Genomic DNA, 19,503 nt, shown 5'->3' on the forward strand with positions numbered 1-19,503 from the left:
TCTAGTCAGAATTTGTGACTACAAATAAACAATGCTTTATGATTTCTGCATACAGTATGATGTGTTCCATTATGTCAAATGAAGTTCTACATTTTGCCTAGGGTTCTATTTACATTGTGTTTTTGTTAAACCAATCCCAAATGCGTGTGAAAACTGGCTCTTACATTTACAATAGAATGTTTTTCCCATCACCAGAAGGCACTGGCCAGCATGTTATACTGACTGATACATCACATTTATAATGCTTGAAATATATGATTTCAGATGTTTATGTAATGTACATATGTTTACATGAATCCTATGACCCTCATTAATATATTTTGAGCTGGCTAACAGATATGCGTACGAATTACCATAGGTTGAAGAGCCCTATTGTTAAGACAATTGAGAGTTTGTGCAAGCCATAGGGTTTGATATCTTAAGGTGCCCACAGACGCATCAATTATCAAATGCATTTTGTACTTTTTAAGCACAAATTGCATCTTATGTACAATTATTGGATGGTGTTTATGTTCCCTGGAGCCCGATATTGTATGTCTTAAAAAGTACGTGCTGCACGTACTTTTTAGACTACATCTGAAATTTAACATTACAAACATGGGTTCATCACATGCATCCAAGTGCACATCTCATAGCAAGCTGGAAGAAAAATTGTATAGAACCATTGTACAGTCAAAAACGCATAGCACAGTACAATTGTAGCGTCTGTGGGCACCTTCACTCTACAGCAAACAATTAAGTACAGATTTATTAAGCTCGGTCAAGTGATAAAGTGTCTGGTTTTTATCACCGGCCAATCAGCTCCTAACTGTCATGTTTTAAAGCAAGCCTGTAACTTCACAGGTAGGAGCTGATTGACCGGTGATAAAAACCAGACAGTTTATCACTTCACCGAGCTTAATAAATCTGCCCAGAGTCTAAAATATGATCTTATTTTCTGCACAAGCTACAATGGGGCAGATGTATTAAGCCTGGAGAAGAGATTAAATTGAAGGTCATAATGCACCAGCCAATCAGCTGGTGTGTTATGACTGGGTTTGAAAAATGGCAGTTTGGATCTGATTGGCTGCTGCATTATTATCTTCAACTTTATCTCTTCTCCAGACTGTGGGGTATATTCAAATGATGTCCAAACTGCCAAACAGATGTCAGTTTTGGACATTAATAGGACGGAAGGGATTCCGACCTATTCAGTGCTAGCTGTTTTTTTATGGCAGGTCGGAATGTTCCGACCTGCTAAAATGCAGGTGCCGAAATCCACCTACTTTTGATTGGAATCAAAAAGTTTTGGCCATATTTACAGCAATCTCAATCTGACATGAAAAGATGTCGGATTGAGGAACTGAGGACAGCGCCGGGTGAACAGCAGCAGCTTACACAGAGTCGTTCTCCTGTCCGCTGCCGCCCGCAACCTCTTGTTGCCTCCTTTACCCTCCCACCACTTCCCATACCCACCCTCTGCGTTCACCTGGCCCGGCGCCTCCTGGGCAATCCTGCCGCTGCGCTCACCTGGTCCCCGCATCATTGAATAATGGATACCAGATCCATTCCGTCAAAAGAATTTTGGAATGGATCCGGCATCCATTGAATATACCCCAGTTTACATCTGCCCCAATGTTCCTTTACATTGTATTTACATTTTATGACAGAGTAGGCCACAATTTATATACCATACTCCCAACTCTTAATCACAGTAGCCCCCTAAAGTCCAATGCATCACAGCGCTATATATTTATTTATTTATTTATTAAGTTATTTATATAGCGCACACATATCCTGAAGCGCTTTACAGAGAATATTGAACATTCACATAAGTCACTGCCCCATTGGATACACAATACAATTTTATAAGTGGAAACCCTCTAGCGCTTAAACATGAAAGATGGTACTTCCCTTTGTTTGGCGTGGATACTTCTTTACAGACAGGTGTGTGGAATTAATCGTCCTTGTGGTTCAACTCTCATAGATTTTTATAGTTCATGTAAAAAAATAGAGAGTACAGACATCAATATTCCACACTATATAATTAATTCTACACCCGTGCGGATAGACGGAGGCTGTGAAGTATTCTTTCTTCCACCCGACAGAAAAAAGGGGGACAGACAGATATAATCTGTAGGAATGGTGCGTACCAAGACTCACATAAAAATGTGGCTGGTTCCACACATCAAGGTATCTTTTAATCTTTGGTGCGTACCCAACTCACAATTAAGAAGTATGGTATCCTCACATAAAGGTATCTTTTAACCAAACGAAATAAAAAATTCTGTTAAGGGGGTGCGTACCCCAACTCACTGGTGCAAATGCTGTAGTACTCGCATCAAGGTATCTTTTAGGCCACTCAGTTGATAGATCAGAAAAGTGCTTTAATAACTTCCACATCCAGAAGTGACAATATAGAATAAAATCAAACAGAGTAATCACTGTGACTGCCGTATACAATAGAACAGTGGTGCAAACTTGGAGTCTACAACCTGGGAGGTCTTCCGGACGATCCAGCCAGGGAGTAGGTCAGTCAGAGTTCCAAAGTCCAGCAGTCATCCAGGGATCACCTTCCTCTCAGTACACACAGGTGTGCACCACTGTTCTATTGTATACGGCAGTCACAGTGATTACTCTGTTTGATTTTATTCTATATTGTCACTTCTGGATGTGGAAGTTATTAAAGCACTTTTCTGATCTATCAACTGAGTGGCCTAAAAGATACCTTGATGCGAGTACTACAGCATTTGCACCAGTGAGTTGGGGTACGCACCCCCTTAACAGAATTTTTTATTTCGTTTGGTTAAAAGATACCTTTATGTGAGGATACCATACTTCTTAATTGTGAGTTGGGTACGCACCAAAGATTAAAAGATACCTTGATGTGTGGAACCAGCCACATTTTTATGTGAGTCTTGGTACGCACCATTCCTACAGATTATATCTGTCTGTCCCCCTTTTTTCTGTCGGGTGGAAGAAAGAATACTTCACAGCCTCCGTCTATCCGCACGGGTGTAGAATTAATTATATAGTGTGGAATATTGATGTCTGTACTCTCTATTTTTTTACATGAACTATAAAAATCTATGAGAGTTGAACCACAAGGACGATTAATTCCACACACCTGTCTGTAAAGAAGTATCCACGCCAAACAAAGGGAAGTACCATCTTTCATGTTTAAGCGCTAGAGGGTTTCCACTTATAAAATTGTATTGTGTATCCTTGTTGTGAGAGGTGGTGACTCCTCAAATAAGTGTTTTGAGACCCACAAGCAGCTGCGCCCGAGGGTGATCCAAATTACTTCTCCTTTGCACTGCCCCATTGGAGCTTACAATCTATATTGCCTACCACATGTACACATAGACACATACTAAAGGTACATAACAAGTGAATTAAAAAGGCTTTTTGCCAACCCAGGATTTAGCCTATGAGGTCTTTGCATTATTCCGGGCCTTGGGGTGGGACTTTATGTTTTTTTTTCTATCCACATATGACAGCATACAGTACCTGTTATAGCAATATTATAAGCCTCTCATTGCACATATCAGACTGTTCTCTGTGCTTCAGGTCTGCTTTTTGGTGGTGCTCCTAGCTCTGGCCCTGTAATAACCTGTAGCATGGTAGGTAGGAGCTGATTGGTTGGTGCTTTATCTCTCTTAATTTTTACCACTCTCCCAGGCTTAGGGGCAAATTTACTAAAATGGGAGTTCTACTGAAGATGTGATGTTAACCGTAGTAACCAATCAGATTCTATTTCTTATTTATTTAGCACTGTGTAGAAGATAATAGATTAAATCAAATTGGTTGTTATGGGCAATATGCCGTCTTCTATAGAGCTCCCATCTACGTAAGTGTAACCCTTAGTACATACCCTGTAGACCCCTTTGATAGAGAGCTCACAGAAAACATCTCACTAAAGGGCGCATTTATCAAGTTCGCATTTACAATGCGATCTGGGCGGAATATTACCGCCCAGGATTGCATTGTAAAATGCGATCATAGCGGTGGAATGTATGAAGGTTGAGGGCACAGGGACAGGGCTCCGAAGCCCTGACCCGGAAGCCGGGGGATCTGCGCATGCGCGGTTATGCGCTGACCCCCGCCGACCCCTCTTACCGCACAGTGCGATGTGTAGCCATAGGCTACAATGGGCTATCGCCATATCAGAATGGCGATAGCCCAGGGGTGCGAAGCCGGGCTGCCCGATGTTGATACATCGGACAGCTTCGCATCCCCCATAGAAACCTATGGGGGATGCGGCCGGTGGCGCTGCAGGGGAGATCGCAGCAGGGATCGGAGATTCCTGCTGCGGTCCCCCTTTAATACATTTCAGTGATACTTAATAGTTGCGGTTAAACTGATGTTTTCAGGGATTTATCACGCAAATATTGCTTGATAAATGGGCCAGTAATTTCTGTATAAAAGAGTAATATTAAACATGGTTGGTGTACTTAGCAATGACAAACTTACCTCGTCTTGTGCTTTTATAACCAGATCATAACTCCCAGGCTCCCCCTCTCTGTCAATATCTTGTGATACACAAATACGTCCAGAATCATTTTCAATCAAGAACTTCTGAGACTCTTTGGTATAGTGAATCCTATTATATAGGGAGTAATGAACTTGTCCAAAAGAACCAGAGTCTGCATCTGTTGCTTTTACCTTGAATGAAAGAAACATCATCAGTACACATTGTTCCGCAATATATTGTTCCATATTTATTAAATCACATATAATATTTGTACAGCACCATCCATTAAATATAATGCAAACTAACATGCTTAAAATCCAATATTATATTGGATTGGTGTTGTATGACCTGATAAACTGCCTGCAGATGGTGCTATATTCTTTGTTACCTATGCACGTCAGTTCAAAAGATGAGCACATTTATTCAAGATTAATTAAAGGAACATTTCGGTCTAAAACAATAAATTATTTTATTTTTATTATTTTATTTTACTAACTGTATTTTGTTAGTTTATTGTAACATTCTGTTAGAAAAAGCTATTTGTTTACTACAGACTGAAGGGTCAAGTGGAACCCTATACTTTTATTTGCAATATATTCGATAAGCATGGAAAATCCTTTCCATAAATAATAATTACATGTGTAGCCACTCATTATTCTGAGCAGGGTTTCTATGCGGGAGACTTGTCCAACTTGCCGATTTTCTAAAGCCTCTAGACAAGTATGCATTATATTTACAAGCATATAATCAAAGATACAGAAGATACTCAGAGTAAGACAAAAAATACAGCGTATTCCATGTTTCATACCTGAACATTTATTATAGGAGGAATTAGTTGTGCTTTAACAAAACCTACAAGAAAGCATTTGCTTCAGACATTTAATAAACTAAAAAAAGCTTTATTTAACACAGCACAATACACAACATAGAACGTTAACTGGCTTTAATCAACAAAGTAATGTAGATACGATTGTTTGTCTCATATATAAGAAGTACAACGGTCTTGTTCTTGTATTCTAGGTTGAACAGTAGGCAATGTATATTTATTATGGAACCACATGTACATCAAGCATTTGCACATATGGCAATTATAAGCTCTTGTTATCCTTCTATCTACGTTCATGTTATTAGAATCCTTATCCTTTAAACACATTACTTCTTAGGGGATCTTAAGCATCTGTGGAGTTGAAACAAATATTGCAAATAGCAGAAAACTGTCAAAAAAAAAGATTAAGCCACAGGCACTTACAGTCTGTTCTTCCCACCCAACTGCTAAAATGCCAAAAGGTTTAAAGGGGAGTGTGAGGTAACGCAATGTCTTTTGGAAACCTAAGGTATTATTTAATGATTAAAGATTTGAAGGCTTTATACCAACGGTGCTCGTAAGAAATCTGCGGTAGCTAAGGGCTACAATGAAATAGGTTTAACTTGGTAATGTAGAAAACTAGCAATACATTTAAAACAAACATTTTATATTTTCAGGGATTTTGTGTTTTTACTATATATGTATTGGAAATTAAATTCATAGTTGTTTCAAAATATGGTTATATGGTACTCAACATACTTTCATACATTTTCCAGGGTGTTCTGGGAGCTTTATATCTAAGAGTGGGGTATTTGGTGAACACCACAGGACTGTAACATTGGCATGTGTGTGTATATATATATATATATATATATATATATATATATATATATATATATATATATATATATATATATATATATAGTTTGTCCCCAAATCACAGGATCTGAGGTGTGGGGCACTCGCCAAAACAACACTAGTCCATAGTTGTTGTGAATCCAATTGTAATTTTTATTCCATCATTTAGTCAAAAACAGGTTAATTAATCCAACATAACAAGTCCAAACATGCCCCGACGTTTCAGTCCTTTTACAGTGGACCTTTATCAAGGAGCTTGGTGTTTGGTGGAGTCAGCTGCGTGAAGCAATGAACCTCTTCCTAGAGGAAATCAGCCTGCTAGGAAGTGGTTCATTGCTTCACGCAGCTGACTTTGTCTTTACACCACCAAACACCAAGCTCCTTGATAAAGGTCCACTGTAAAAGGACCGAAATGTCGGGGCATGTTTGGACTTGTTAAATGATTGAATAAAAATTACAATTGGATTCACAACACCTATGGACTAGTGTTGTTTTGGCAAGTGCCCCACAACTCAGATCCCCTGATTTGGGGACAAACTATATTGTGGGTACACCAACCCTTTGTCGGGCACCCCACTGCTGAGATTTAAAGTGAGAGTGCAGTCTTTCCTCTGTACTATATATATATATATATATATATATATATATATATATATATATATATATATATATATATATATATATATATATATACATATACACTGGTATACATCCTTAGAATACAGGAGGCAGCACTCACGGATTTTGCAGAAAAATTGTATTTAAAATACAAACAGGTGTCACATCAGATAGCCCGACGTTTCGAGGCTCTAAGCCCCTTTTTCAAGGGCTTAGAGCACACCCCGAAAAAGGGGCTTAGAGCCTCGGAACGTCAGGCTATCTGATGTGACACCTGTTTGTATTTTAAATACATTTTTTCTGCAAAATCCGTGAGTGCCACCTCCTGTATTAGAAGGCTATCTACTGATCGTTTGGAAGGCACCTCGATCCTTACAACAGCAAGCACGAGTGCTGACCAACTCTGCATATATATATATATATATATATATATGTAGAAGAGTCCGCACTCAGGGTAGATTGTTGTCATAGGGGGTGCTCCAACAGATGAATGAACATCACAAGGATATAGAGGTATATGAAATGGGCACTCACCAAGGTCTTTAAATTCAGCAAGAAAATTTATTCACGAAATGATAATACATCTGACGTGACGTGACGTTTCGATCAAAGGATCGTCATCAGGAAAATGTCAACACAGGTAACAAATATCATTCCCAACAAACAGGCAACCTGGTATCCATCCATGAAGGAGATACGTATCTCCTTCATGGATGGATACCAGGTTGCCTGTTTGTTGGGAATGATATTTGTTACCTGTGTTGACATTTTCCTGATGACGATCCTTTGATCGAAACGTCACGTCACGTCGGATGTATTATCATTTTGTGAATAAATTTTCTTGCTGAATTTAAAGACCTTGGTGAGTGCCCATTTCATATACCTCTATATATATATATATATATATATATATATATATATATATATATATATATATATATATATATATATATATGCAAAACAGTAGTGTATTGGCGCTAGTAATAAATGTCCAATGTTGCCAATGTGAATAATGTAGGTTTCCCAATATGAAACCTGAAAAGCTCCACCCATTGTGGTTTATATATTTCCCCTTTCACGGGTGTAAATTGGGGCAGGTTGGAGATATGCTATTCTGCTCCTGCTTACCCCTAAACACAGTCTGATAGATAGAGCCATGTGTACTAAGCCTTGAAAAGTGATAAAGTGGAGAGTGATGAAGCACCAGCTCCTGTCATGTTACAGTTTAAAAAATTACAGTTGGGAGCTGGTTGTTAGTTTATGTCTCAACTTTATCGCTTTCCAAGGCTTATTTCGCCTGGTCTTTAATGTCATACACAAATATTTGCCTGTATGGCTTATGCTAATGTCTGGGTGATGAAATCATACTGGTTCTATGATGTTACAATCCCAGTCAGGGCACTGGTAACCCATGGCAACACACTACGGTTCATTCTGTTGCCTGGTCCCGACTTGTGCAGTCAGTGTTTCTTTGAGTTTGTGATATTTGGTGTTCTAACATATGCCATTATTAACACAAGGCACAGCTCTTGCGATAATCTGCGCATGCGCAGTGATGCGCCGGCCGAAGGGCATGCTGGGAGGGATCCGTGATCCCTGAAACAGCGCTGCGGTAAGAAGCCCATAGGCTTCTGCAGGGAATCGCCAGCTTTTGCTAGCGATTCCCTCCGCAATGCTGCCACTGCGGAGGGAGGTTAGAGCATACAGAAATGCGGTAAAAACCCTGATAACAGGGTTTTTACCGCATTTCTGTGTTAGAGAATCGCCCCCATGATCTGCTTCACATTTAGCATGTGCTGGCCATTCTATAGCACCAGGTAAGTGCATTGTTATTTCTATTTGTGCAAGGGGTGGGGACTAACCTGATAGTGGGCGTACAACATGGATTTGTCCCAATTTAGTAAGGCTAAATGTCAGGTGGTGTCTGTCCAAATCTGATTAAGCTAAGGGGTTAGTCATATTTATATAGTATTTATAGTATTGTCTGGGATTTGGGGCACTAAACGGCATTTAATAAAGTCCATTACTTTATCTTTTTCCCCATTCTTGTATTGTATTTTCTAATACCTATGGTCAGTTGTGTAACACATGTGGATACTGATCCTACTAGTGGGGCATTGTTACTCCAGATTATTAAAACGTATATTCATCTGAATTTAATTGTTATATCATGACAGGAGACCGGGGGAGAGGTTTGAAATTCACTGGTCCTTTTTAACATGCTCATCTTACCCCGGGTTTAGCCACATAAAGCAGCTTAACCCGATAAAAGTAGTTGACACTTTACTTTTACATAAATGCCAGCACCGGCAACTGGTTGCAACCAAAATGGAAAATAATTAATTTGATTTCTTGGGCACCATCTATTGGCTGCCGGCACTAAAAACAACTGGATTCCGCCCAATATGACAAGAAGGGATATATGTGTATGCATAATTATCATTTATAATTTCTATTTTATTTATTTAAGGTGACGCAGATCCATGTCTCCCTACTGCTGGCAGAAAGGGAGCAATTGACACTACCAACAGTGATTCTAATGGCCCCATTACCCACGGTGAAAATAGCTGAGGAAGAACCCCAGGAGAGGCAGACGCCCCCGGGAGAGGCAGACGCCCCCGGAACTCTGGGCGAGGCAGATGCCCCCAGAACCCCAGGTGAGGCAGATGCCCCTGGAACCCCAGGAGAGGCAGATGCCCCCGGAACCCCGGGTGAGGAAGACGCCCCTGGAACCCCGGGCAAGGCAGACTCGCCTGGCACCCTGGGGGAGAGGCAGGCACCTCCGGCACCTCGGGAGAGGCAGGCACCTCCAGCTCACTGGGAGAGGCAGGCGCCTCCAGCACCCCGGGAGAGGCAGGCGTCTCCAGCGCCTCGGGAGAGGAAGGCACCACCAGCTCCTCGGGAGAGGCAGGCACCACCAGTGCCTCAGCAGAGGCAGGTACCACCGCTTTCCCAGGTGAGCCAAGCACCACAGCCTCCCCGTGTGAGGAAGGCCCCCTCGCCATAGAGAAAGTCGCCCCAATAAACACCTTTGGAGTGGCATGTGCCCCCAATCACCATCTTTGGAGTGGCATGCGCCCCTAATCAACACTTGGAGTGGCATGCGCCCCCAATCAACATCTTTGGAGTGGCATGCGCCCCAATCAACACCTTTGGAGTGGCATGCATCCCCAGCAACACCTTTGGAGTGGCATGTGCCCCCCAATCAACACCTTTGGAGTGGCATTCACCCCAATCAACAACTCTAGAGAGACATGTACCCCCAATCAACATCTCTGGAGAGGAATGCACCCACATTCAACCACACTGGAGTGGCATGCACCCCCACAGAAGGGCAAGTATGTACAAAGTACTGGTAACATGCTAACATAAGGGTGAATGGGAGGGAAGTACTGAAGTACAAGGGCCTGCTCAATGGGTGTGGTACAGGGGTCCAACAGTCACTAGCCCCACAGTCACTAGCCCGACATTGTGGGGCATGGTGAGCGCAACTAAGCCCCTTGCGGGCTCGGTGGCTCGCTACGCTCACCACCTATTCTATTCTCCCTCTATGGGGTTGTGGATCCCTACAAGGGAAAATAGCAGGTGGCCGTCGGGAACCCAGCTGTCGGTGTTTTGACAGTCGGGTAAATGCCTGTCGGGACCCCGTCTGGCACCCCTGCTCAATACCTACGGTCCTCTGTAGAATGTCACTTCTAATGATCATAATTGCTCACACTACAAACAACATGGTGCAAATAAACAGTCCAGTGTGGCAGTGTCTGTGTGTGTGTGTGTTGTTGTTGTGCGTGTGTGTGCATAGTTAGTGCTGTGTACTAATTCTGCAGCATTTTATACTGATCTGTGTTTTTGGAAGTAATGATTGAGCATCATTGGATAGTCGTTGTTTACTGTCTCAACAGAATATATGGTACCTTCAGCAGTCATCGCAGAAATCTAACCATGGGGAGTTAAATGAAGAGGAAATAGTTCTATGAATAAAGCAAATTACATATATGTGTCATTAAATTCAAGTAGCAATCCACATGCTCCTTTCTCTCCAGCAACACCTGACAATCTGAACGATATCATTTCCTAATGTAATGTTCCTGTTGTAACAACCTCAGAAGAGCCAACTTCAGCAACATTTGGTCAAAAGCAACAACATGTATACATTTTCATCAGTGTTACTAGTGTAGACACTAATGCTAACAACATTGGAAGGTCGTGTACAATTTCCCATTCGGAAAGTTGAAGTTAACAATGATGATATGGATGGTTATAGAAGAAATGTCTAAAGATCCAAAGTGTGCATCCATGTCAACCAAAGAATAGTTCCAGAAAAAGATCAAAGTCTTGGAATGATCCAATCGGAGCCCAGACTACAATCCTAAAGAAGGATCTACACAGCGGATCCCCTGACAATATGATCACTATATGGAACACTCTTTCCAAAACCTTAGTATGTTCTTTAGAAATGAGAATGGTAAGACCAACAATTACTCTTGCCTCAAGTCATTATTCTTTATGCTTCACTTGTAGAGTGACTCCAAAAATGTACAAAATGACTTTTACCATATGGTGCTCATTGTATATGTGCCAGTAGGTTTAAGTACAATAAAAGCTTTATAGTTTAACCACAGGAAAGTAACTTGAACCACAGTATTACTAGCAACAGAGCTCTCATTAATAGTTACCACCCACTCTTACTTTAATTCCACTGATCTATTTTATGACAGCCTTTTCTATGGTAAATTAAGCACGGTTTACGGAATTAAAAATAATAAAAACACCACAGATGCTTATTCTGGAATAAAGATGTAGTTGGTTTCTATATTTGAAAACGACATTAGATGTAAATCTTCCTGTTAACATGTACCAAAAATGTCTTTCATCGTGCAGCTGTGTTACAATTACAAAGCTTGAAAGAATATCCTATGTATGTGTTGCTGGTTTGTTTTCTAATACAGATGACTACATTTCATGACTGCCATGTACTGTGTGCCTGGTTCTACATTTCGCCACTGGGCAATGGTAAATGTCCCAAGTCTTCAGTGTTGGACTGAGGCATAAAGGGGCCACTTTCGAAATGCAGTGATAGGGGACCATGTTTATGGGTGTGGCCTGTCTTAAGAGGGGGTGTAGCCATCTACCACCTTGCTTTGCCTATTTATTATTTATAACCAGTTATTTATATAGCGCACACATATATCGTAGCACTTTACATAGTATAGTTGAACATTCACATCAGTCCCTGCCCCAGTGGAGCTTACAATCTACATTCCCTATCACATGTACATGCACACACAGACATTCTAGGGTTAATTTTGTTTGGAGCCAATTAACCTACCAGTATATTTTGGGATTGTGGGAGGAAACCGGATGTACCCGGAGGAAACCCACGCAAGTACGGGGAGAATATACAAACTCCGCACAGTTAGGGCCATGGTGGGGATTAAACCCATGACATCAGTGCTGTGAGGTAATAATGCTAATCATTACACCGTCCATGCTGCCTATCCATTAGCGAGTGCATGATCTTTTCCCCTAGATAAATATATAATGTAAATCATGCTAGTGCATGCTTGATAATGTACAGATTAATAAAAGCTATGCCCTGTAGAACATACACCATAGCCCTGTGCAGTATAAGGTAACATATGTAAAATGCAAGTGAATAGTCTGGAACTTGATCTCTAGAAGAGGTTTCCCTTGTACCCCAGGGGTTTCCCTTGCCCCTAGGGATGCCAATCCCGGTGCATTTTTTTCAATCCTGGGATCCAGGTTTGAAAAATGCTCAATCCTGGGAGTCCCGGGATTGACATCCCTAATAAGAAAACTCGCCCCATCCCCCCCCCCCCACACACACACACACCAGCTGCCCTGCTCATTTACTTATATGGGTGGGTGGTCAGGAGTGGGGCAGACAACAGTGGTGTGAGGATGCCCCGTGCCTCTGGGAGCGAGCGGACGGGTGGCAGCTGCAGTAGAGCGGGCAGGCGGCAGCAGAGCAGGCATTCGTATTCTAATCCCGAAATCCCAGCAATTTGGGGGCAAAATCCCAGGATCCTGACTATCCCGATCCCGGGATTGGCCACCCTACTTGTACCCCTGTAGGCTAGTCCAGCCCTGCAAGTCTTATACCAACCTGAACTGATAGCAGAATCAATTGACATTCAGCATTTAGTCTATAAATCATTTCAAATTAAATTCCAAATGGCAACACAAATGGTGAAACAAAAGCAGAACTCAAAAACTGTATCGTGTACCGTTTATTGTTCTGCTAAAATTTGTTTTTGGTTTTTAGACACGTTGTATTGCTACAGTTTTGTTTTAATTCTGTAAAAGTATAGTAATTTAACAGGTAAGCAGTTAATAATAAAATGCTTAAACACTACAGCAATACCTGCCTGTTTATTACATGCTTTGTTTAGTAAGCAGGTTATTTATAAAAGCAAAAAGCAAAAATAAGATTGTTAAATTAGGCTGAATGGGAATTTTCTTATGCTTGAGAGTCTAGTACAGGACAGGCCAACCAATAATCAATAATCAGGTTAGTCACAGACAGAATATTGGTGCATGCCCTGTGAGTTAGAGCACAGTGGGAGATATCAGGGCATGCACCAATATTCTGTCTGTGACTAACCTGATTATTGATTTTACACACAGTCAAGGAAATTGAAATTCACAAGAGGATATTTGCAATATTGGAGTAATACATTAACCAAAAAGTATATATTTTCGCAAAACTCAAAAAGTTAATTTATCTGTCAGTTGCTCCAAAACCGCCCAATATTTATAAAGAGTGGCGATTATAATTCTTGTTTCATGTATTTGTATGTCACTGTATATGTGCTGTAAGTTAATTTTATTCTTTATCTAAGATATAATTAAAAGTTACATTTTAAAGAAATTCTGAATAAGTTGTGCCCCCAAAACCAGAGAGTACTGTTCTGTCTGTCCTTGTACTGTTCTAATTTACTCTCAGGGGAGCACCTCCACCTCAATACTGTGCAGCAGCAATTTAGCTTACTATTGTTTTTATTGTGGAAAAACATACTATAAGTGATTACAGTTAATTACTATTGTGCCACATGACTAGTGCATCGGTATCCTCCCATTTTCCCCATTCCCTTGTTCATGGGTTTGAAAAATGACAGGTAGGAGCTGATTGGCTGTATGCTTATCACTCTCCATTTTATCAATTTTGAAGCTTGATACATCTGACCCTAAATCCTCTCCTCTAACCTCCAGATTTTCAGGCTGTCAATCCAGACTACACTGGGGTGCGGCAGCAGCATTAGTTCTTCTTAGTGAAAAGTGTGTGTGTGTGCACATGTATATAAATGTGTATATGGGGGTGGGAGGGTAATAAATGCTGACAGGGTAAACAAAAGCAGATGGGGCTGATGTAACGTGCAGAGAGAGTTACATTTGGGTGGGGAATGTTCAAACTGAAATCTAAATTGCAGTGTAATAATACAGCAGCCAGTATTTACTATACTCTTACAGAAAAAGAATAACTCCCCCAAATGTACTGTAACTCTCTCTGCACATGTTACATCAGCCCCACCTGCAGTACAGCATGGTTTTGCCCATTTTGAAAACAAATTTGTCCTGCAATCAGGTCTGAATTAGGCCCTCCATACAGTTGATGCTCTATGTGCTTTTTCCAAGACATGCGTGACTTGTGCGTTCATATAAGCGCTAATACAATGTATGCGGTCCGTCCAAAAGTGAATAAAAATATTTATTCTCATTGGTAACTACCAAATTCTCACTGTCATTTAGACAGAAAGCTGAATTGTTCAGTGACTCCCCCACTTATCCAAAATACATGAACTGTCTCATTTAATCAGTTTTAGTGAAAACAAAATAAATCCCTGTAATTATCAACAGAAACCAAGATTGATAGAAAAGTAACCAAGCTAATTTGACACATTAATTATTATTTAAGAACAAAAAGACAAAACATTAAATGGAGTTTTATGTAACAATGTCTAATGAATAAAAATACTTTCATGTAAACTGCTGCCTGGCGGACAGATCCACAGCAGCAGACTGAACCCCAAACACTCACAACTTCTAAGAAAACATTTAAAAAAAATTCCAGGTTTCTATCTAACCAATCCTCCTTTCCTTGCAGCCTCACCGATAGACGCGTGTGCAAGCGTGTGTGAGTGTGCAAGCGTGCATGTGTGTCCTGTATAAGTTATTCAGTTTTATAAACTGTATACCTAATTATATCTAATTGATCCTTGTTCAAGGAAACAACAAAAAGATATTACATCCAATAAACAAATTGTGATACCCTATTTCATTCATAGGAAACATAACTATCTTAGGGGGTACACAAATGGGGTGATTTTAAGCGATCTGTCTAAATTGCTTACAAATTGAGCACACATTGTCCCGTGTGTATGAATGCACTAGGGGGGTGATTCTGGTTGACATGCAGCGCTGCGAAGTTCACAGCGCTGCGTGTCATTTTTAGCCAACACGCCTGCTTTCCACATATGCTGCGGCTCCCTTCGCATGGCAAATTCGCCCACACGGCTGCGAATAGATGTTTTGCATAAACATCCGTTCGTAGCCTATGGGGCAACACCCACATCATTCCATGGTCACGATCATGGAATAATGTGGTGCGCACACACTCTCAGGTGTCTTAGGCTTGCGTGTTTCCTGGAGGGAAAGCTGCCTGCCCCTGGCACCCGCGTCATCAACCCATTAACGCCCATGAAACGCTGGAGGTTCCCATGGATGCAAATACCCACTACCTCTCCACGCCCCCTACCCGCACTGGTGGGTGCGAGTGCCCGGAAAACACTCTGTTCACCTTGGCTGCTCACACCCGTCTCATGCACATGCGCAGAAATGTGCATGCACGGTAAAGAAACATTGTGCACCAGTGCGCATGGACCAGAATAAGGACCTAAATGTCTAGTGACATCACCGGGGCTAGATGGCTTAGCGCAGATCGCTAAGCACACAATCACCCTGTGTGTATGCGGCTTTAGAAGGATTCTTAGTTTGATACTCTATTTTGTATGTTAAAGTGCCCATACACTGGTGCAATCCGGCCTGTTTTTATCTGATTCATAGGGATCAGCCCGATATATCGGATGGAAACTGGCCAAATCAGAGGTGTCTGATTGGACATGTGCATAATATCGGAGCTTGAGATCCTAAGTACAGCACATTGGATAAATCGGAATCGGAGCAATCAGCAGCACATCGCAGGTGCGGCACCCATGATGTATCACATCCGACTTTCCTTGAATAAGTTGCACAAGTGACAAGTCGCACCAGTGTATGGACACCTTTACACTACATTTATTTATTACCAGTTATTTATATAGCGCACGCATATTCCGCAGCACTTTACAGAGAGTATTTGAACATCAGTCCCTGCCCCAGTGGAGCTTACAATCTATATTCCCTACCACATGCACACGCGCACACATTTATTCTAGAGTTAAATTACTACCAGGATATTGTTGGAATGTGGGAGGAAACCAGAATACCTGGAGGAAATCCACTCAAGCATGGGAGAACATACAAACTCCACACAATTAGGGTCTTGTTGGGAACCGAACCCATGACCTCAGTGCTGTGAGGCAGTAAGGCTAACCATTACACCGTCCATGCTGCATCTATGCTGTGTATAACAGCATTTGGTAGCAGGGCCGCCATGTGTATGGATCATGGCATGACACTGCATACGTGCTAGTCGGCTCCCATTAGCGGGAACATGCATATGTACGTGACTATCAGCTCCCATTCCAAAGATGGCAAAGTATAGCGTATCCCCCGCAGCAAGGCTACAAAAGGACACATCTGTAGCTAATTTCACTGATTACAAATATGTACAGAGGTCTACTCATACCAGGAATATGAAATACATTATTTTTACATTTGTTTCTGTTTTTCTTTTTCTAATTTCTGATTGAGCCATGCTTAATATAGTTATGCTGCACAATGTTCATGATATTATTATTATTATTATTATTATTATTATTATTATTATTATTATTATGCACACAAACCCTAAAAATTGCAACATTCAGAAGTATGGCATTCACAGGGAGATGCTGTTCTCTTGTCTTATGAAAGCTCTATTTGAAAAAGCTGCATGCTGTTTTCTCACAGCTGAAGTCTCCAATGTATTGTGACAAGGCAATCGTGTCCCTCATTGAGTGTGTGTTACTAAAAGAAATGAGCTTCTTAACGCTGCATTTTTTAGCTGGAAAGCTGCTGCATTGAGGAAGCTGATATTACTGATTTGGTAGTGCGGTCATGTCTGTTACAATGCAGAACAGTTCTTTCATCACTTTGATAATGTTTGCGAGTGACTTGTCATACATTAGTATAGTAGAGAAAGTAGCTCGGTGGAAACATTACAATGCAACTAATAAGCTTGAAAGAGGCTGCGGTTTGAATCTCATGTGACTGGGAGGGAGATGTAACAGAGGGGCAGATGTATTAACCCCGGTGAAGTCATAATATCGCAAGTTATAACGCACCAGCTCCTAACTGTCAAGTCACACAGTGGGTTTGGAAAGTGACATTTATGAGCTGATTGGCTTCTGCTTTATCAATGGTAACTTTATCACTTCACCAGGCTTAATAAATCTGCCCCTGTGTTTTAAAAAACATAAAGTGGTGAGAAATAGCACCAACCAACTGACATTTTTCAGTTGGTACTTAGGGGTAGATGTATGAAGCAGTGATAAGGGAGGAGAAGTGATAGCGTGCCTGGTGCTTTATCACCGGCCAATCAGCTCCTGACTGTTAAGTTACAGGCTGGGTTTAAAAATAGACAGCTAGGAGCTGATTGGCCAGTGATAAAGTACCAGGCACTTTATCACTTCTGCTCCCTTATCACTGCTTCATACATCTACCCCTGTATCCATACCTCTCAACATTTAGATAATAGATAGCGGCACTCTATAAAGAGGCATGGTCTCAAAGAAAGTGGGATTGACTTGTACTGTAATATCCCACTCAAGAGCCACAACCCCATTTTGTCACTGTGGGTTCATTCCCAGCACTCTGTGAGCCCTCATAGACCAGACTGGCCCTAGACATGACAGGGAGAAACAACAATGACAACAGAGTTTACGGAAAGGGGAAATGGGTGTGTCAGCTTGCAAGCCACAGAAAGCCAAATGTTTACAGCAATCTATATGCTACACCCGCTGCTCAAAGGGAGCAAGTTAGGGAGGGCAGAGCTATCTGTGTACCGGTCCAAAGATAGAAACCTAGAATTTGACGGCAGATAAGAACCACTTGGCTCATCTAGTCTGCCCCTTTTTTAAACATGTAACCTCAAACCATATTTGATCCTTATTTTTTTGTAAGGATATCAATATGCCTATCCCAAGCATGTTTAAATTGGACTACTGTATTTGCGTCTACCACCTCTGTTGGGAGGCTATTCCACTTATCTACTACTCTTTCTGTGAAGTAATTCTTCCTCACATTTCCCCTGAATCTTCCTCCCTCTAGTTTCAGTGCATGTCCTCGTGTTCTGTTGCTCCTCTTCCTGTGAAGAATGTCTCCCACCTGTACCTTGTTAAAACCCTTGATATATTTGAAAGTTTCTATCATGTCCCCCCTTTCCCTTCTCTGCTCTAAAGTATACATATTAAGATCTTTTAGTCTTTCCTAGTACATTTTGTGATGTAGGCCATGCACCAATTTTGTTGCCCTTCTTTGTACAGTCTCTACGGGCAACTAAAATGGTGCGGGACCAGTAGCAGTCTCTTCTACAGGGTATGGAGGTAGAAGCTGCTGGTTAGGAATGATACATACCAGTTTTATGATAGAAATGACATTTATAGTGAAAATGTAGTCACTGAGTTATGGTTTGCTCTGCTCTCCTACATTTTCACAGTGTTTTTCCCTATACATACTGTTGCAGTATGGAATGAACACAAATGGCACAGACCAAGAAGACATATTGAAACCTGAATAACAAAGCAGCATCAGAAATGTACCACCCCCATCACATGCATGTTGATCACTATGGTTACTTTGACACAAAAAAGAGCACATGTTACCCACACATGGATGTCAAGAACAGTGCAGTTTCCTTCAGTAAACAATAGAATAATAACTAGTTGTGAATTCCTTACAAGCCAAAAGTTTTCCGACCGTTTGCTGTTCAGATTCACGAGTACAAAGGTGAGAATTACTGACTGAATTTCTGCGCACATTGGTTAAGTCAGATGTGATAAATGCTATTAAACAACAGATACCAAAAGAAATACTGTATAAGCAATCTTTTATATGCCAGAGATAAGAATAGATTAGGGGCATGCTATTATTTATGGAACAGTACAATATATCTGTCTAGGGTGGCCAAAGTTCAGTTAGCTGCTGCTTTGTGTCCTAAATCGGTGTATGATTTGTAATTAGCCAGAGTCCCTTTGGTCACAATGGCACAGGCGTAAGGCTTGGCTGTTTGCCTGTGCAACAGACGTGCAACAAAAGGGTTTCATTATGATTATGAAACAAACAATAGTCTTATTGGCTGTATGTAAGTCTCACAGATGGGAATCAGAGCCTCTGACATTTCACAAAACACAGAATATTTTCAAGAGCTGAAATAACAGACATTTTTGGATTGGTCCAATTAATTAGGTTTTTCTATATAGTAACAATAGTAACTTACGTGTTTCATGTTTACATACTGTACTTCATCCAGTCACGTCAGTCTGCACATTCTCAAGAACGATTCATTCCTGCAGGTATTCACCTAATCGTAGAATTTAGTCAAATACAG

The 19,503-nt window shown here is 41.1% G+C and overlaps 1 protein-coding gene across 1 annotated transcript in view; it reads right to left on the minus strand.

The window, feature by feature from the left end:
* The window catches only part of DCHS2 (dachsous cadherin-related 2), a 269,106-nt gene that overhangs the window by 151,320 nt on the left and 98,283 nt on the right, over nt 1-19,503 (minus strand). The window contains exon 2 of the mRNA XM_083171960.1: nt 4,453-4,644. Coding sequence (XP_083028086.1) covers nt 4,453-4,644 — 192 coding nt within the window. The remainder of the gene's footprint in view (nt 1-4,452; nt 4,645-19,503) is intronic.

Source organism: Crinia signifera, chromosome 1 (genome assembly GCF_055691185.1).
Source record: "Crinia signifera chromosome 1, ASM5569118v1, whole genome shotgun sequence".
Classification (NCBI taxonomy): domain Eukaryota; kingdom Metazoa; phylum Chordata; class Amphibia; order Anura; family Myobatrachidae; genus Crinia; species Crinia signifera.